Below are 20,588 nucleotides of genomic sequence, written 5' to 3' on the forward strand. Positions count from 1 at the left end.
CTGACCTTCGTACTAATTAACTTCAAAGTTAAAATTGATGAATTACTATATTTTGAGCTTCCAGGTGGATTGTTACTTAAAGTGAACTCTAAGCAGTGTTTTTGTTTTTTTGTTTTTCTGTTTTTTTTTTTTTTTTTTTTTTTGCTAAGTGTCTCATTTGTTTTCAGGGAAGGAAGAATGCCTTATTTCAGTTTTGAATCACTTTTATAAAAGAAAATGTAACTTGAAATGTAGACAGTGCTATAATTTGTCATTTTGGTTTGCTGCAAGCAAGACAGAGCTCAATTTGGGATGTCTAAGTCACTAATTGCATGTTCAACAGGAATTAGGGGAAAATAAAATAAACTGGGATAAGATATGAGATGTTGAAATGTAATTGCAACAAAAATCTTTGTAATTACCGTTGTTTTATGTTGGCAGGGCTTGTGTGACTGCTCTTCTGCTAAACTAGCTTAGTAAGTAAGCCTTGTCAGTTCGATTCCTGCACTACCAAAACATAGTTAACTTACATTGAAATTGACTCCTTTTAATAAACTGGAGGTACCTCCAAAACTAGATAGCTTCTCTCTTTCATACTAACGCAGAATAATGTACAGTAGTGGATAAACATTTTTAATCTCATGAAAGCATATTAGTTTTCTCCTTTTTCTCCTGAAGGACTAATGATTTACCACAGTAGTTTTTTTTCAGCTTTCTGATGGCAGTGTCACAAAAGTGTGCATTTCATTGATAACCTGTAATGCAAACGGAGAAAAAACTGGCAAGCGCACTGTCGGCTCTGCCGCTCACACGCCCTCTCCCTGTTCCGCCCACAGCGCAAGTGGACGTGCTGTCCGCCGCGCTGCGCGCTTCCAGCCTGGACGCCCGTGAGGAGGCCAGCGACGCCGAGAAGAGGAGTGACGGGCAGGACGCGCTGGGTGCGAATGAGCTGCCAAACTGTAAAACAACTCACGACGCCTCCGTGCCTTTAATCAGCGATGCTGTTGAGGTAACGCACTCAGTCGAGCGTTTATCCAGTGAGAATAGTTCCAGTCCGAAAAGTCTTCTGTTGGGGAATAGTTGTAGCCGGTCACTTTTGCGTCAGTACGTTCCGTTTGTGGCTGATTGCCTCAGCTCTCCCTCTGGCGTAAAGTAAAAGTAGTCGTCAGCGCATCCTGTCTTTGTGACGTTAGTGTCATGTTCAGTGCTTGGAGACGTAAATCCCGATCCTGTCTACACGACCATTTGAGTAGCCTCAATGTGTTAACGTAGCTCACTGCAGTGAAATAGTCTTACTGGAAACAAAGCCCTTTATCAAGAATAATTAACTCTTCCCTTTTCTTTTTGGAGAGGTGCTTTGTTTCTGCTCGGACCATTTCACTGCAGCAAGCAACACAGTATTCTGAGCGGAAGATCGGGACTTGAGGCCATGTTGCGGAGGGGCCAGTGGCATTATCTGGACTCTGGAGTGTGAGGGTGGGTACTGTTACTAGCATCATCTTCACTGTGTACTTGGAGCTGTTCTGTGTGATCCTTCCCTGATCTCCTCCTGCATTCCCCCCCCCACCCCCCAGCCAGCATCATTGGGTATCAGTATTTCTTATCCCTTGTTTATATAAATAAAGGATAAGCAATACACCACTGGTTGCCAGACTCCAGCGGTCACAGATCAGAGCAGCTTGAGTGATAAGCTCAGGAAAAGAGTGCCTACATACACACCAGGGATGGAGAGGGTTCTTGGAGTGTCAGTGGATTTCTGTTTTGTTTTTTGTTAGGTGACATCTGGTAGAGTTAGAAATCTTTTATAATACCAGTGCTTCGGAATGAAACCCTGGCCACCTGTCAGCATTGGAGATTTGAATACTGTGATACCTCTGCATTTTAGAAGGTGTTTTGTGTGTTTTGGAGGTTTTATTGGAGCTGTTAAAAAAGTGTATTTGTGAAATAAGAGATAGCCAGGAATAGAAACAGTAGAAGAAAAGCTGCGTATGACCTCCCATGGCCTTTAAAACGTTGACTGAAAGCCCCCTCTAAATACTATCTAATGAATAAGCTCATTTTAGATATTTGAACCATTTCAAAACTGTTTCTAAATTTACATTTTAATGAGCTCATTCTGGAATTCATTTTCATACATTTAGCAACCTATTTGAGTTTGCCTTAGGGGAAGTTCTTAAGAGGTCTTAGGTATGTTTACAAGCTTTTAAAAGCATGAAGAATTTATGTATGTATATCATCTGGCAGTCTTGAAAGGTAAGTAACTTAGTAAGATGGTTTAAGTGAAGTGAAGGTTTAAGAAGGGACGGTTGTTTACGTAAATGTTTTTCCCTAACAGAATATGGACTCTGCCCTTCGCTATATTCATAACGACTCGGACTTGAGCACCAACAGTAGTTTTAGCCCTGATGAGGAGAGGAGATCTAAAATACAGGTGAGTGAGAAGCCTTTATGTGGTGTGGGTCTTGTCCATTCCTGTTCTAAACCCATTTCCCACTGAATTTGGTCCTTCTTACGGTAAGTTTTTTAAAAATAAGACTTAGTATATCATACTTTCGATAAGAAAATTCAAATAGAGTAAAACACCAGCAGAAATCTTCCTCTTCTCATACCTGTGATAACATCCTTTGGAGTAACCACGGATCACAGCTCCTCGTATATTTCTTCATAAACGTTTCATGGGCACAGAAACATGCATGCACACCCCTTTTTGTCTGTCGGAGACAGAATCATGCCATTGTACCTAGGTATGTCATGATTGCCTAATTTGCCAAGAATTACAAGATACAGCTCGATTTCAGGGATGACAGTAATGAAAAAATGTCCCAAAGCCACATGAAGTGCCATCAGTGACAAGTTACACTCCAGTTTCAGAAATTTTAAACGTGGGAAAATGTGTTGATGGAATATTTGGAATATGGTAGTTTGTACCTTGCGTGCGTGCGTGCGTGCGTTGATCTTTCCATGTGCTTGCCATCACCCCCACCCACCATGGGAACGCAGTGTCCATGCAGCGTGGCCTCTGTCTTGCAAAGACTTTACGCCTTTTGTGGTTCCTTACTCGCCTCCGGGTTTAGTCCTGTGATTTTATAAGCAGTGCCGCACTCGTTGTGATTATGTGTGGCATTTGCTTCTGGGACTGTAGATTTCCTAGGTCAGATGGTGTACGTTCTTTTTCTGTTTATTGAAAATAAAATTGGTGTTCACGGCGTTGTGAAACAATCTTTTAACCCCTCCTGTAGAGATATTTTCAAGTTAAAACAGACTGTCTCATTCTTTTAATGAGTTTATTTCAGTTTTAATTTAAATTTTTTTTTTATGTTTATTTAATTTTGAGAGACAGAGACAGTACAGTGTGTGAGCTTGGGAGGGGCAGAGAGAGGGAGACACAGAATCCAAAGCAGGTTCCAGGCTCCGAGCTTTCAGCACAGAGCCCGATGCAGGGCTGGAACCAACAAACTGCGAGACCACACGCTTAACCGACTGAGCCACCCAGACGCCCCATTTTACTTTTAAAAGATTTATAAGTTCACGTAGTTCAAAATTCAAAAGGTACAAAGGCAGTCAGTGATAGTTCCTTCTCAGCTTTTCTCTTCTATCCATTTGGCTGCCCCCAAAGCAACCAGTTTTGCATTTCTTTTGTATATTCTTCCAGAGCTGCATTACATATATGTGAGCAAGATTGTGTATACGTCCTTCTTTTCCTCACATTTATACAGATGGTTAGATGTCTATACACTTTAAATTTTTATAGATGGGGTGCTTGGGTGGCTCAGTCGGTTAAGTCCACTTCGGCTCTGGTCATGATCTCACTGTTTGTGGGTTCGAGCCCCGTGTCAGGCTCTGTGCTGATGGCTGAGAGCCTGGAGCTTGCTTTAGATTCTGTGTCTCCCTCTCTGTCCCCTCCCTTGCTTGCACTCTCTCTCTGTCTCTCTCTCAAAAATAAACATTAAAAAAATTTAAAATATTTATAGATAGTTGCTCAATTCCCATCTAAAATTGGAAATTTTGGTGGTGTTTTTATAAAAATACATGTTGGTAATAGTGCACATGAATGCCTGTTTTCTCACATGTACTAGGTTACATCAAACTTTACAGTCTTTGCAAACATTACAATCTTTGGGATGTGCTGGTCTTTTAATGTTTCTTTTAAATTTAGTGATCAGTTCTAATCATCCTTTGGGCTGTTACCAGTTTTAAGATCTTAACCATTTTTCTTCTAGGTTTGCTTTTGTTTATTTATGTATTTCCCTTAGCATGTTTTCTTACCTTTTTTCTGTTAGTAGATACCTAAAACTTTGAGACTGGGTTTTTCTCTGTTAGTTGAGATGCTATGTTAAATTCATACATTTAGGGCACCTGGGTGGCTCAGTTGGTTGAGCATCCGACTCTTGATTTTGGCTCAGGTCATGATCTCAGGGTCGTGGAATAGAGTCCTACATCGACCTCTGCACCGAGTGTGGAGCCTGCTTAAGATTCTCTCCCTGTGTCTCTCTGTCTCTCTTTCCGTCTTCCTCTCTCCCGGTACTCACGCGCGCGCTTGCTCTCGCTCTGTCTCTCTTTCTCTCTCTCTCAAATAAAACAAAAAATTTAATAGATTTAAAAATATGTTTGCCTGATTTATGTCTACACTGCTAAAATGAATCACTGTGCTCTCTCTCCTCACTAGGATGTTGTGCCTCAGGCTCTGTTAGATCAGTATTTATCTATGACGGACCCCTCTCGTGCCCAGACAGTCGACACGGAGATTGCTAAGCACTGTGCATACAGCCTTCCCGGCGTGGCCCTGACGCTCGGCAGGCAGAACTGGCACTGCCTGAGAGAGACCTATGAGACACTGGCGTCAGACATGCAGGTGAGCAGGGCAGCTGAGGAATAAGCACAATGTGCATGGATGGAAGGCGTGGTGATTTTCCCGTCAAGACCTACTAGAATTTCTGTCCATGTTCCAGCAAATACTTGGTGTTATGGGATATTGGGCCTGAGCTCAGAAGTAATACCAAAGAGGTTTCTTTTTGTATGGTCCACGTTCCACCATTTGGAAATTATCACCACAGTTACGTGCCGAAGTTCCTAACTTACAAATGTGTTACTGTCTGAAGTTGATGTATAGATTCATTCCAGACATGGTGTTGTAAATGGCTGCTTTGATTTTTTTTTAAAGACCTTAATAGAGCTGTATGCGTAGTGTTAGCACTTCTGAGCTCTGGCCCTGGGTCAGGGAACGTTGCAGTAATAAAGGTGGGAGAAGTTCCGTGTGTGCTGCGTGCTTGTGTGTGCACTTGTGCACACTTTGTCCAGACCCACACGCTACCACCACCGCCCTCTCTGAAAGAAAACGAAATGTGAAGTGTTGACCCAGGTCATCTTGTCTGGATATCTGTGTATTTTTTGTGGCTCTTTTCCCAGATTTTGTTGACTTAACTTCCCCTGCCATTAGGTCTGGTTTCTGTATTGTACACCAAAATTTTGCCCCTCTTGCACAAAATCTGTTCCTTCAGTGAAATTTAATCTCTCGGTTATTAAGAAAGCAGTCTGGTTAGACTGATTTATGCTGTGATACGAATGAGTTTCTCTTAAATGTGTTAGTAATTAATGCATTTTTCAAGGAATCATGCTGTTGATTAAGCAAGGTAGGAGTTGAAAGTAATCTTTTTTTTTTCAACGTTTATTTATTTTTGGGACAGAGAGAGACACAGCATGAATGGGGGAAGGGCAGAGAGAGAGGGAGGCACAGAATTGGAAACAGGCTCCAGGCTCTGAGCCATCAGCCCAGAGCCCGACGCGGGGCTCGAACTCACGGACCGCGAGATCGTGACCTGGCTGAAGTCGGACGCTTAACCGACTGCGCCACCCAGGCGCCCCTGGAGTTGAAAGTAATCTTGAGAGAACATAGTTTCATTTCCTCCACTGACCTATGAGTTTAGGAATCCAGGGTCCGGGTGAAGTGAATTTATCCTGTGTTCACACGCTTCTTCACTAGTAGAACTGGGCAGGGGCCACAAAGGCCCAATTTCCAGAGTGCTGGTGGTTTTCCATCATCAGTCCACAGACCTTTCAGGGTTCCTGGTGACTAGGAAGGCCCTAGATGGCTAGGGCTTCATGCCTTCTCCGTCCCCTCCACTCCATCCGAACACTTCTGCCTTCATCTGCTTGATGTGTTGAATGTGGGTACAAAATTTTATTTCAAGAACGGGGTCTAGAGTGCTTGCTGTAAATAGCTTCTCCTCAAGCAGAGTGTTTTAAGGTAAGTAACAAAGTAAACATTTTACAATTAAAACAATGTGAAGAAAAACATGTTTTTAATGTATATTTCCTATGTTTTCCTATTCTTACATTTCCTTAGTTGTCACTTCCTTAACAACCAGTTTTATTACTATTTTTTAATCCAAGATAGGCTGTACAGGAATCAGAAGGGGAACAGTCAAGCGAGGATGATGGATGTGGGACACATCCGTAAATTGGGCATCAGGGGTTCAGAGAACTACAGAGATTGTGCCATTCGTGATTTCCAATCATTTTTCCCTTTGTAAATGGAAGGAGAGAATACGTACTGTGTGGGGCTTTGAAATTTTCTCAGCCAGTTTTTGATACATAGCATACATTTAAAACTGAGGATCTATTACTTCTATTACTTCCATTACTTCAATTCTGCTTTAGTTGTTAGAGATTGGTAACGTTCCGATGTTAAGTTAGCCTTCATGTACTGAGAGTGAAAGCACTCAGTACTGTGTGCTTCGCTTGTGAACGTGGTCCTCTCTGTCTCTGCAGTGGAAGGTTCGTAGGACATTAGCCTTCTCCATCCACGAGCTGGCAGTTATTCTTGGAGATCAGCTGACGGCTGCAGATCTGGTTCCGATCTTCAATGGATTTTTGAAAGACCTCGACGAAGTCAGGATAGGTGTCCTTAAACATTTGCATGATTTTCTGAAGGTAACTTTTAAATTATTCTGCATAAAAACACACTAAAGTTCCACTGTGGACTGAAAGTTTTGATTTTCTATTCCCACCAAGATGAAGTCTCTGTATGTTCATGCGTCAGAAAATGTAGCCATGAGTTGATAGATGTAATGACTTAAAAAAAAGAAATAGTCCTGTTCTCATCACTTTTGCTGGTGTTCTCTTAATTTTTAATTTAGAATATTTACACCAAATCTCATTTCTAAACGGTGTTTTAGAAATCATCACTACAAACACTTGTACTTTCCCCCCCACCAAAATTATTGAATTACATACAATTCAGCAATAGAATACATACATACAATTATTGAAAATACATACAGAAATTCCATGAACATTAAGTTTAGAGGCTTTGTGATATTTTAGGAGTCCAAAAATTTCCCAGTAGTCTTCAGTCCTTTGGTGTGGATCTCTGGCCTTGCAGATGAACAGCTATCGTCTTAAAAATTGTTAGTCCTGGAATACTGTTGTTTTTTAGACTTAAACCTTGAAATGGGCTCTTGTAGTTTGAGATTTTGAGGTACAGAAGTACTGTAATCCTGCTTTTAAAAAAATTTTGAGGGGCGCCTGGGTGGCTCAGTCGGTTGGGCGACCGACTTCGGCTCAGGTCATGATCTCGCGGTCGGTGAGTTCGAGCCCCGCATCGGGCTCTGTGCTGACGGCTTGGAACCTGGAGCCTGCTTCCGATTCTGCGTCTCCCTCTCTCTCTGACCTTCCCCTATTCATGCTCTGTCTCTCTCTGTCTCTAAAATGAATAAACGTTAAAAAAATTAAAAAAAATTAAAAAAAAAAATTTTGATACTGTGGTGTTACATTTTATACAGATCACACTGAAATTTCTCTTGTCCCAGTAATGTCCTTTATAGCCTCCCCCGCTAAATATCAGAGTCCAATCAGGAATTGCATGTTGAATTTACTTTTTTTTTTTTAATGTTTGTTTATTTTGAGAGAACAGGTGAGCAAGAGTGGGGGGTGGGGGCAGAGAGAGGGGGGAAGAGAGAATCTCAAGCAGGCTTTGCACTGTCAGCGCAAAGCCAGATGCAGGGCTCAGTCTCACAAACCATTAGATCATGGCCTGAGTCAAAATCAAGAGTTGGACATGTACCTGACTGAGCCACCCAGGTGCCTCTGCATATTGAATTTAAATATTGTATCTCTTTATTGTCATTGGCATTTTTGAAGAGGCCCACCTGTTGTTTTCCAGAATGCTCTCAATTTGAATTTGTCTGAGTATTGATACACCGTGAGACTCAGGTCACACAGATTTTCTTTGTAGGCACATTGCCTGTGTATCCTATCGGGAGGAACATCATCACTGGTGATGCTGACTCTAGTCACTTGATTATGTCAGCACGTTTCCTCTGTTGTAACAACCTTTCACCTTTGTGATTAATAATTACTTGGTGGGGGGACACCTGGGTGGCTCAGTGGGGTAAGCATCTGACTTCGGGTCAGGTCACGATCTCACGGTTTGTGAATTCGAGCCCCATGCTGGGTGAGTTTGAGCCCTGTGTCGGGTAAAACACAAGCCCTGCTTTAGGTAAGCCTTGCTTCTCTCTCCCCCTCTCTCTGTCCCTCGCTCACATGCTTGTTCTCTCAAAAAGATAATAAAATAAATAAAAATAATTTTAAAAATAATAATAATTACTTGGTGGGGTGAGTCTTTTTCCCCCATGTCTCTCACACAGGGCTTTTGCATCTGTGCATCTATACATGGTCCTTGCCTAAATCAGTGGTTACTGTGTTGGTTGTAAAAATCTGATTTTCTATTTTTATAATTTCTCCATTATCAGTTGGCATTCTCATGTAAAGCTAATCTTTCCCTTCTCTCCCTCCCTGTTTTTGGAAGGTTTTTTAGTGTGTGAACTCCAGATTTTTTTTTAACTTTATTTTTTTTAGATATTTTTTTCTTTACATTCCTTGTCTTCTCCCTCCCTCCCTCTCTCTCTCTCTTTTTCTCAGAATTCTTTTCCTATTTAGTATAATCCATTTTTGTCCTTGGTTGTGAACATCAGCTTGGCTACCAGGAACCCCTGAAAGCTGACTTCTGTGCCCCTTTTGATCTGTGCCCTCACATTTAAGCACATCCTTATTTCCAGGCCCACCTCTGAGGACTTCCTCTCCTCTAGCCCCGAGTCAGCTCTTTCTCCAAGGAGCCTGGTATTTAGAGAGTGGAGAGTGGTATTTAGAAGCCAAGACCCAGGCACTGGATATGCACACTGCTCCCATAGTGTCATTTCCTTTACTTTTCAGGGGACAGACAGGAGCTGGGGGAGTGGCGGGGGAGGTGGGGGGCTTTTTTTGGTTTGTTGTGTTTAAATTATTGAGTTCATCTCGATCATTCAGCTTCCAGTCCCATACGATTTCCTCTCCTTTTTCCACTTCGTGTTTTTTCTTTCCTCTCATGGTAAAAAACTCTCTTCTTAACATGAATATATTAAGTCGTTTGCTCAGTTCTACAACATACATGAAGTTGTTTCAGAATTACTGCACCAATAATAATTCTGACATCAACTCAATTCAGTAACATTCAAGATTTCCTTCAGCACTTTGTCCTTAGAGCATATCCCACAAACATGTATAGTCAGAGTACTTTTTTCTATGTGATTCTTACCTGTTTGATGTACAGTTAAGTTTGCTTCTGTTGGTATCACATTTATGGTTTTCCCCCTTGCTGACTATAAACCTACTTGACCATACCTGTAGAGCAGTTACTGGGATAAATTCACTCTTTTCGCTCAACAAATATGTATCGATTACCTACCATGTGCCATCACGGTGCCATCCACTAGGCTCACATATCTGAGGAGGAGCACATTATTCTCTTCAAAGAGTTCGCAGTAACAAGGGTGTCCAGTGAACAAAGTGGGTCATTGCTACCATAAAGCTGTGCCCAAGGTGCTGTAGGGTTCAGAGGAGGTCACACGTGGCCCAGGGAACAAGTATTTCAAGAGGGTAAGACTCTTGGTGGTAAATGGGATTATCAGGGGGAAATGAACTTATCAGTTTTTAGAACAATTAGATGTACCTACTATATCTGTTCTCCTTCAGAAGAATTAACTATATTGTTTATTGTAGTCGTTTTCAAGCAGTGTGATAAAAGTAGTAATGCCCATATATTGTTTTAGTGCATATTTTCATTTTGTCACTTCAGCTTCTTCATATTGACAAAAGAAGAGAATATCTTTATCAACTTCAGGAGTTTTTGGTGACAGATAATAGTAGAAATTGGCGCTTTCGAGCTGAACTGGCTGAGTAAGTTCTAACAATTTATTGGACTATAGTTTGGAGGGATGTTTACTTCCTATTTACCTTTTCTAGATTTGTTCATTACTTTGAGTAGATACAAATGTCTGTCTGATGTTCTATTCCTTTTAATATGTCTTGAAATGCAAGTGTTGACAGCAGTGAATTTTCTCAGCTTTTTTTTTTTTAAGCCTGTTTCACCATTTATTATTATTATTATTGTTATTGTGATAACATACACATAACCAAATTTGCCATTGGTGAAATGTAGTAGGTTCAGTGTTATGCAACCATTACCACTCTCTGGTTCTGGAACATTCCATCTTCCCAAAAGGAACACCATACCCCTTCCCAGTCATTCCACATCCCTCTCTGCCCTCGACTTCTAGCAGCTGTTAACCTATTATGTATGGATTTGCCTGTTCTGGACATTTCATATAAGTGGAGTTTTATCACATGTGGCCTTTTGTGTCTGATTTCTCCACTTAGCATAATATTTTCGAGATTCATTCATGTTGTAGCAGGTGTCAGAACGTTATTACTTTTTGTGACTGTATAATACTGCATTGTGTACCACTTTTTAAAATCCATTCAATTGATACACGTTTGGGTTGTTTCTACTTTTTTGGCTGAAGTGACTGGTACTGCCCGTAATATTCAAATACAAGTTTTTCTGTGAACACCTATCTATCTTCAGTTATTTGTGGTGGATTTGCTGGGTTATTTGATAATTCCATTTCGTTTGCTGAGGAGCCACCAAACTGTTTGCCACAACAGCTGTACCATTTTACATTCCTATGAGTAATGTGGTTTAGTTTTACCACATCCTCCCCAACACTTGGTATTTGCCTTTTTAAAAAAGATTATAGACATTATTATAGTGGGTGTGAAGCAGTGTTTTATGGTCATCTTAATTTGTATTTCCTTAATGACCGGTGGTGTTTAACACCTTTTCATATGCTTGTTGACCATTCGTATATAATCTAAAGAAATGTCTATTCAGATCCATTGCCCGGTTTTTAATTGGGTTTATCTTAAGTTGGGTTAAGTTGTAGGAGTTCTGTATATGTTCCGGATTCCAGACTTCACTTGCATTTCTAAAAGATATCTTTGCTGGATATAGAATCGGGACTGCCAGGTTGGGTTGTTGTTTGTTGTTTTCTTCATACCTTAAAGGTGTCAATCCACTGAGTTCTGGCTTGCCAGGTTTGGACTGTAAATAGGCACACCTCTTCTGCCCTTAGTGTGGAGGGTTGGGTCCATCTACTCAGGAGCAAGCTGGGTTTGGGCTTGTTGTTGCTTTGATTGCCTTCGGTGCAGGATATGCTTTGATTCTTCTCGCCGGGGCCTGCCAGTGCCTTCTGCTGAGGGTGGGGACTGGGGTGCCAGGGGGCCTTTTCACGTGTTAGCATTCCTCCCTCAGCTCTCGTGCACCCCTGCAAAACGGGTGGGTCTCTTCCCTTCCCCTGGCTGTAGGCTGCTGTGAGGACGTGGTTGGCTTGTGCTGGAAAAGGGGAGAATCTTGGTTATTTGGGGAGGCCCTGTGTGCCTGGACTTTCTCAGAATTCTGCCCTCTCCCTGTAACATCCAGTTTCTGCCTTGTGTCTGTGGTCAGTGTTGGGCAGAGGCTCCTGCCCCTCCTCAGCAGAAGGAGACTTGTGCCTGTTATCAGTGCAGGGTCTCAGCTCTGAAGGTTCTCTACCCCTTTCCCTGGAATAGAGTTTGCTCTTCTCCTCTGCCCCCAGCTGCAGTGTCTGCCTGCACCCAGGCGTGGACAGGCTCTGCCGCCCCTCCGTCAGCGCCTTAAGGCTCGAGCTGGGTAAAGAGAAGGACCCAGGAGGGGAGTGCGCGGGGTTTGATGCCTGTCCCCCAACGTGTGTCAGTCATTTCCTGCCTGCTAAGGCGCCTCTCCACTTTGCTTACCTGATGCCAGACTGGCTCATGTGGTGTGCGCCCAGGGAAGGGAGGCCAACAAGAAAGATTGCAGTGTCACAAAATAAGAGTTGATAAGTGTGCCCTTGTCTCTAAGGATTTATGTTTGTATGTATACACAGGTACATTGGTCATCGCTGCGTTATGTATATTCATGCCTCTAGCTTATTCCCTGCTGACTACAAATGTAAATAATCTTAACCATAAAACCTGAAAGGCAAAAGTCTCATTCATATCTGAGGTATTTCTTGAAGGGCATTGTTGCGTCCACTCAGAGTAGCGTCATGGACACTGTCAGTCTTCAGGTCTCGCGAGACATAATAGGAACACTCGCTAGAGGTAGAGACCTCTTCACTTCTCTTATCCCTCGTAAGCCTGCCATTCCCTTCAGAGCTGCTCAGAGCCTTGGCAGTTCCACACCAGGCTACCTGATGCTGCCAGAACTTCTTATTTAGAAAACTGATTTATAGGTGGAAGTATCTCAGTATCTGGACAATACCTGTGGAAAAAACATGTTCCGTGTCCCAGTTGAACCTACTAGGAAATGCTTTGCCCTGTGTCAGTCCCTGCGGACACAGAATGCCACATTTGTCTCCCTTACATTCAGAAGGCAAGAGCTACTTCTTGAACTCGCATAGCGTTTAGATGCATTTCCAGATACACGGAGACTGGAAATAACTCTATGCATGAGAGACCACACTAATCATGAGTCTTTGCATGCACTTGTCTTACAGACAAGTGTCCGGTGGGACAGATGATTTACATGATTAACCTGTTTTCATTTATTTATTTTAAAATTGTAATTATATTTTTATTTTTATAATTCATTTTTATAGACAGCTGATTTTACTTCTAGAATTATATAGTCCCAGAGATGTTTATGACTATTTACGTCCCATTGCTCTGAATCTATGTGCAGATAAAGTTTCTTCTGTTCGTTGGATTTCCTACAAGTTGGTATGTGTTAAAATTTTTATAATTTTAGAACAGCTAACTATTTAATAAGATCTTAGAACAGAAGACATTCCTCACTTGTGTGTGTTCACCCTCTTAGGTCAGTGAGATGGTGAAGAAGCTGCACGTGGCCACGCCACCCACGTTTGGAGTGGACCTCATCAATGAGCTTGTAGAAAACTTTGGTAGATGTCCCAAGTGGTCTGGTCGGCAAGCCTTTGTCTTTGTCTGCCAGGTAAGTGAAGACTTACCCATTTGTGACCCCTTTCTCTATCTAAAGCTATGTTTCTTCTTTCACTCTTGGCCTCTCAACACCTTGTTTCTTATCCCTACGGAACAGAGTGGCTTTTCACAGGATCACCTGTTCCTTGGAGTTGGGTGTCTGCCTTGCCCATCCCACAGCCATCCACTAGAGGGTGCTCGGGGTCCACAGCCTATGGCACATGTGTGCAAATGAATGTGACTGCACACTCCAGGTCTGCGTGGAGCCACTTAAAAACTGTGTGTCTGCAGGGACTTAAAATTTTGTTATTTTTGTTTTGAGTTCCCAGGTGCCTGGAATATTGGTTTGAAAGGAAGTAACTAAAATCTGTAGCACTTAAGCTGTCACTAAAAGATAACGCTAGCTGGCATTATGGTTTGATAGACTAACTTGGCAAATCTAAAGCAGCTGTTTCTCTTCCCTAGACTGTCATTGAGGATGATTGCCTTCCCATGGACCAGTTCGCTGTGCATCTGATGCCACATTTGCTAACCTTGGCAAATGATAGGGTTCCAAACGTTCGAGTGCTACTTGCAAAGACATTAAGACAAACCCTACTAGAGAAAGGTGGGTGGGTAGGTGACTGTGTTAGGAAAACCGTACGTGGCAGGGAGGAGGTTCGTAGACTACATGGATAGATAAGTCGCTAAGCAGGAATATTGTATGTTCATAGGCAGAGTCTAATAAAAGAATATATTTGTAAGTTGTTAATGGAGGTTCCCCCTAGAAAGGACATAGATTAGAGGACAGGGACTTTTCACCTTTCTGCTCTAGTTGCATTTATTTCATAATTGCAAACTTACTGTTTGAAAAATTGGATAGTCACTTAAGACATTATGAAAAATTACCGCCTTTAGTCGGCCCCACTTGACATCTGTTACTGTGTTTGGAGCTAGGAGGCATGTTTGTGTTTCCCCCTCCTCTTCATTAGACGAAAGACAAATGCCCCCTAGGATTTGCTTTGCTGCAAATCCTAATAAGCTGCTCAGGATTTCACTTGTTTTATTGTAATCCTCCTAAAATACCTAATAAATATCATTTAAATGCATGAACTCATGAATGAAGCACAGAAAGAGGTTTGTAATAGGTTTATAAGAATATGGTAAATGAATAGTGTTTCTTTTTTCTCCTTTAGAATTCAGTTAAATTGTTTTAGGAGCAATTATAGGGAAATGGCTAGAGAAGACTGGCTTTCAGTCTGCATGTATGATTGGTATTTGGGGTGTTTTTCCTGAGCGAATGAATAGCTGTCACAAGTGTAAGTTTTAATATATTAGCTTAGCACCGCTCAGCCTTTTAGTCCATTCTAAAAACAATCAAGATGAACCTTCTAACTCTCTTACGTTTGGGGAGTCTTTTCATATCACACAAATCAGTTTGGATTACTGCGTATAATTCAGCATGGCATGTGTTTATACTTGGAGAAGTTAGGGTTATGACGAAGAACTTAGTGTACTTATACTTGATAAAACTGACATGTCCATAAAACCGATTTCATTTGTAATCTGCCCTTTGCATTTCCAGAATATTTCTTAACCTCTGCCAGCTGTCATCAGGAGGCCGTAGAACAAACCATCATGGCTCTTCAGATGGATCGTGACAGTGACGTCAAGTATTTCGCAAGCATCCATCCCGCCAGCACCAAAATCTCTGAAGATGCCATGAGCACCGCTTCCTCAACCTACTAGAAAGCTTGAACCTCGGTGTCCTCCTGCTTCCTAGGGAGCCACAGGCTGACAGGCGCTCCACACGTGTGTGATCTGGGACAGCCTCTGGGAGGACGAGAGACCTTCCTCTCTTGCAGACTTAATTGCAGGTGCAAGTTGCCTACACTGATACCAGGGATTTTAAGAGTCAAGAGAAAGTACAGTAAACACTATTATCTTATCTTGACTTTAAGGGAAAATAATTTCTCAGAGGATTATAATTGTCACCGAAGCCTTAAATCCTTCCGTCTTCCTGACTGAATGAAACTTGAATTGGCAGAGCATTTTCCTTATGGAAGGGAGGAGATTCCCAGAGACCTGCATTGCTTTCTCCTGGTTTTATTTAAATAGGTGGAGTGGCAGCCAGAAGGCGGCTGTGAGCCGGGATGCGAAAGAGACCTTCAGTATTAGCCCTGTTTCCACGCAGGCAAGGACCTGTCGGTTCTGTGGCCCTCTGCCCAGTCCGCCCTAAGTGTGAATAGTTTTTGACGTGTGTAAATGGGAAAGGAGATTTTCGGGGGTTTCTCCTAAGGGCTTGATGCTAACACTAAAGTAGAATCCGATTTTAACTCTTAAATGCAGCATATTGCTGTGCACATTTACAGAACGTTGGCCAAGTATCTGTGTCCTGATTTTCTTCATGCTGGTCATGACCTGAAGGAGTTTATTGGCACGTGTGCTGTGTGTCAGGTGTTTTTACCTTGATCACGACCGGCTGTGAGGTGCGGCTTTCCTTCACGCGCTGCACACGCCTGTAACCACTCTGGGGAGTGCTGCCGTCTTTAATCATGCTGTTTAACCTGTTGTGGCACAAGTTCTCTTGTCCAAATAAAATTTATTAATGAGATCTATAGAGAAAGATGTATACACTTCCGATTGTTTTCTAGGTGTCTGCAAATCCAGTCTGTGACCTGTAGCAATGATTTAGTATAAAGTGGGGAAACTAGATTAAAATATTTGTCTTTTAAGTAGTTTAGTAATTTCTTTGCCATCCACACCTGCCACCCAGGGCCGGGCTCTGCTCTTGGCAGACAGCGTCGTGCACCGGGCGCTTAGTGCTGAAGCTCTGTTTCTGGGAGAACATTCGGAGCCTCTGTGTTTCCGCGGAACAGGATAGTGAAACCCGCTTGTCCGGGGCAGAGTGGTCTCGCGCTCCGATGAGAGCATTGAAGCGCCGCGTAGAAATGTCCGTCCCTCTGATGGGCCCAGGTTGAAAGACCTTCGGCCCGAGTCCCTGTGGTGCCTGCATGGGTGAGCTTTGGCTTTGGTGACTCGGCTGTCAGGGACTCCTCAGGGTTGCGGAAGCAGGACAGGCTCCCTTGAACCTTGTGCGTGGATCTGGGAACGTGTGGGCCGCTTTCTGTACAGATCGTTACAAAGAAGCCTTGTGTTCCTTCACTCTCGCGTTAACAGCCCAGGAACGTAAACGTGAGCGAGTTCCACTGGGACAGAGGAGGCAGGAAGTACGCGGGTGGCATGTGAAGCGGGTGCCGAGGGCAGGGCTGTGGAGAACAGGAAGGTGATGAGGGGTCTGTGGGGCTTGGAGGGCGATCAGAGCAGAGATCGGAGGAGGGTGTGGCCTCGTTTGATGTAGCCGAATCTCTGGGGTGCATGTTCCCTGATGCTAAGTTCTGGTCATACACTTGGCCCCCTAAACTTTCCGGTGCACAAACTACACCTGAAATTGTACAACTGCTGTAAGTGTACAACTGCAGTTCTACACAAACAGCAGCGTTTTCTTTTAAGCAGTGGCAGTAACAGCATGTTTTGGGGTAAAGAACTTGAACCCAGGGTAAGCCGACAAATGCAGCAGCCAGTTCTTCCTCGTGAGCCTTCCTGCTGCTGCCCGGTGCCGCGCTGAGGAACAGCAGCAGGTGCCCCGGGGCCACGCTGGGATTCCACTCACGTCCATGGCAGTGCGTACAGAAGCCACCTGCACTGTTGAGCAGCGACGACAATGAAAGCAACCCGATGTGGATAATCATTCAAGATAAGGAAAAGGCTGCAGGTGTCACCTCTTCGGTTCTCAACCGTATTTAGCCCCTGCAGCGGGCTGGCCGAGGTGTGGCTGGTCCTGCTTCGGGGCGTGATGGAGAGCGGTGGCCGGGTCCGCAGGACAGCAAGGGCGCCCTCTCGGCTGACAGGATCTCCTAAGGGAGAAGAGTGGGCTTCCAGAGGCTGCACAAAACCAGGCAAATGAGTAAAGTTGACGACTCAGCAGTTCTTTGAAATCCTTGAGGAGGCAAAAACTACAAAGCAGTTAATACTCCAACTAATTTCATAAGAGAAAAATGAATAAAATAGTAATAATCACGTCCTCCTGGGTATTTAACGTGGGGTGGCCAATCTTAGAAGATATTCTGTGATCCTAGGACTTTTGAGGCAGGTCGACAAGGTGAAGAGGAAAACTGTATTTTTCAAAAACTAGAGCTCATTACTCAGCCAGTACAGTTGGTCATTGCCGGGCGCGTCTCCCGTCCTCGGCCCTCGCCTCCCCCACCAGGCAGGCTGGGAGCGTGCAGCACCCCCTTCTTCAGCCTCTGCCTGGCGCTCAGTGTCATGGTGCCGCACCTGACCTTGGCTGCCCTGCCCCTCGTCTGGGAGAAATCAGTGGGCGAGCTTCTGTGAGTTTTCAGGGCATCCCTTTACCCGGCCCCCAGGTCACCAGACTTACTTGCGTAGTGGAATTTTGGCTCTGATCTTTGTCCTTAGGTGTTGGAGGTATTTCTGTGATGCCAGACCGCTCATTTTTCTGGAACCCTCTAGCTGAGTTGGCAAGTGCTGAGTTCCTGAGATCGTTTACCATGCACATGTCCTGTGAGCTGCCCAAGCTGCCGGCACCCTGTCACGGAACGTCCGTCCAGGCGATTCTTAGTTTGCCGGGCAGGCAGTCAGGTGCACGGTGTGTTACTGATCCTTCCCACGCCTGTCGGGTCCGCGCCCCACTTCACATTGGGTGAATCTGTTTCCTGGCAGACTGGCAGCTGAATACGCCCAAGGAAGCAAGTCGAGAATCTGCCCTCTCCGGCGTCAGGGGAACACGGGTGTCTGAAACGGCAGGCGTGGCATATTTGGGAAGCCTCAGGGAGCAATACTTCACAGACACAGCTCCAAGGAGGGAGTTTCGAGAGGGGGCAGCGGGGTTTGAAAGTGACCATCTATAGGAAAAAGCGCGGCTCAGGCTCTGGGACGCACGCGATTGTTTCCTTGTATGGTAATGTTTCCGTGCAAGATTCCAGGAGACAGAAGGAATGAGTGATGGGAGGAAAAGAAACTCCCAGCAACTTGAAACCCTGCAAGCGGCCTCTTTACGATTAATAATCTTCTGACTCAAACCAGAGGAAAAGAAGGTGAGTCTGGAAATCATGTGAGTAAGCAGGACTCTGTGGTTCTGTTGTATTTGTGAATTCCCTCTTGAGCCTTTCTAAAGTCCTCATACCAGATGGAGAAGTTCAAGAGCAGGGCCACCTGGAGGGGTCGGTCGCTGGAGGAGGATGGCCGGGAAGGAAGGGGGCCCGGCTGCACCTGGCACTGGGACCTGCGGCCAGCAGGGTGGGGACCCTGCATGGATGGAGGCCAGGCCCTTCCCTCTTGGTGTTCCTGACGGTTAAGTGACCTGGGTGAGTCCGAGCCGGCAGAGTTGGCGCACCCGCTGCTCACTAGGAAACCAGGTGGTGGTTTAGGTGAGGGTAGGGTAGGGGAAAGAAGCCCAATTCTCCAATTCTCCCACCAGAAACCCCAAATCGGAGGCCGTGTGATCCTTTGAATGCGAATGAATGTTTTGACCCAGGGGAGGTGTTGGCCTTGAGAACGTCTGCCCGTTCGTGAACACAAAAATTCGAACAGTGATCCGTTTTGGTGAAGGAATTTCTGCAGTGAACTGCATCAAGGCCAAATGAATTCTTTCATCTGTTTTCTATAGAGAAGAAACTAGTTTTAATCTTACAGAAACTGTTTTCCTTAAGCATCCTTTTCTTAGAAAGTCGGGCGGCGAGCGTCCCGTTCAGGGATCAGATTTTATTCCATGCAGCGTTTTACACCGCTGTCACAGGTTTATTTCCAAGGCTTATTTAAGTCAAATTTTCCCGATCTAAACGTGGCAAGATCGGATACTTGGGGTTTCTAGTCAGAGAGTGTAGCCTCTGAATCTCTCAGCCTGACCAGCTGTACTTCGTGTCACGATGCCAGCAGTTATTGACTGGATCCAATGCACGTATTGGGTCGTGTCTGTCGGTGTTCCGTGAGGAAGCCGTGAGCGGTTCTCGTCGGGCGGCCGAGGAAACTGTCACCGCTCCTGTCCCTGAGAGATGGCGGAGCCTGGAGCTCGCCCTTAGCCCAGTGCCCTGGGAAGGTACGAGTTTGGGAAGGAAAGTATCGGAGGACAGGAACGTTACCTACTCAGGCACGGACAGGAGGAAAGCGAGCCAGCTTCTCCCGGGCACAGACAGTCTCACTTGGCTCGCTCTTCTCCGTTCCAGGGAGGCCGTGCCCGCTGCCATTTAACTTCTGGTGCCGCCACAGCAGGGATTTGCCCCCTCGGCGGGACACCCACCCTCCCCCTCGCGGGAAAATTCTCAGTGCGGTGTGGTCCGTGTGTGTGCATCGTAAGGCTGCCAGCTGACTTGTTTTGGACAGCCATTTATTCTGAGGTTTTTCCGGCGGTTTTGTTTGGTTCTGGCTTCTAACTACGGCTGGTAGGGGCGCCTGGGTGGCCCGGTTGGTTCAAGTCCGACTTTGGCTCAGGTCTCACGGTCTCTCAGATCTCACGGTTTGTGGGATCGAGCCCCACGTCGGGCTCTGCACGGAGCATGGAGGCTGCTTGGGAATCTCTGTCTCCCTCTCTGCCCCCCACCCCCCGCCGCCTTCCACCTTCAAACATTAAAAAGAAATGGGTTTAGTATTTGATACTTACAGTCGGTTTCCTCAGTTGCCAACCAGCGCATTCATGTGTGTGGCGGTGCCCACGTGGTGCCTGGCCATCAGGCAGGCGTCACGGCCACAGTGGCTGCAACGGCAGCACCAGACACGGCTGGTAGGCAAGCCTGAAGCCCGGGAAGAGCCAGCCCTCCTGCAGGTGACCGGGATCGGTGAGGGTCAGCCAGGTGCAGGATGGCGGGACGGGGGGGCTGTGTCCTCCAGTGGTCCCAGACTGTTCCGCTCGCCTCACCCACCCTCTTCCCGTCTGCTGCCTCCTTGTGTACATAAGTCCGCCCCCTGGTGATCAGACCGTGAGCTTGCTCGGCGGGGCTCCCCGCTATCTTACATTGAAGGCAAAGAGCCAAACGTGGTCAGTCCTGAATCCGTCCTTCCCTCCCCAGTTCCACCTACTTGGGAGCGTCAGCACTTCCCGCATTTTCTCCGCGTTTCTTCAGTACACCGAGGCCCCTCTGTTCCCCTCAAGCAAGAACGGCCCTGGCCTGTGCAGCACTCAGGGTCTCAGGCGTGAGCAGCCCCGTCGCCAGTTAGCACACTGAGGTGGGCTGACCAGACAAAAGATAAAAATACAGGAGAGGAGAGAAAAGCCAGGACACCCTTATTCAAATATCTGTCAC

The 20,588-nt window shown here is 45.0% G+C and overlaps 1 protein-coding gene across 7 annotated transcripts in view; it reads left to right on the top strand.

The window, feature by feature from the left end:
• The window catches only part of PPP4R1 (protein phosphatase 4 regulatory subunit 1), a 64,447-nt gene extending 48,443 nt beyond the window's left edge, over positions 1-16,004 (top strand). For all 7 annotated transcript variants that reach the window (XM_045459400.1, XM_045459396.1, XM_045459399.1 and 4 more), the window contains 9 exons: positions 816-988; positions 2,315-2,410; positions 4,646-4,831; positions 6,748-6,909; positions 10,091-10,191; positions 12,951-13,071; positions 13,169-13,303; positions 13,756-13,897; positions 14,855-16,004. In XM_045459400.1, the coding sequence (XP_045315356.1) occupies positions 816-988; positions 2,315-2,410; positions 4,646-4,831; positions 6,748-6,909; positions 10,091-10,191; positions 12,951-13,071; positions 13,169-13,303; positions 13,756-13,897; positions 14,855-15,018 (1,280 nt within the window). In that variant the 3' untranslated portion in view covers positions 15,019-16,004. The remainder of the gene's footprint in view (positions 1-815; positions 989-2,314; positions 2,411-4,645; positions 4,832-6,747; positions 6,910-10,090; positions 10,192-12,950; positions 13,072-13,168; positions 13,304-13,755; positions 13,898-14,854) is intronic.
• The last annotated feature ends 4,584 nt before the right edge of the window (positions 16,005-20,588 follow it).

The sequence above is a fragment of the Leopardus geoffroyi genome, chromosome D3 (genome assembly GCF_018350155.1).
Source record: "Leopardus geoffroyi isolate Oge1 chromosome D3, O.geoffroyi_Oge1_pat1.0, whole genome shotgun sequence".
NCBI classification, from domain to species: domain Eukaryota; kingdom Metazoa; phylum Chordata; class Mammalia; order Carnivora; family Felidae; genus Leopardus; species Leopardus geoffroyi.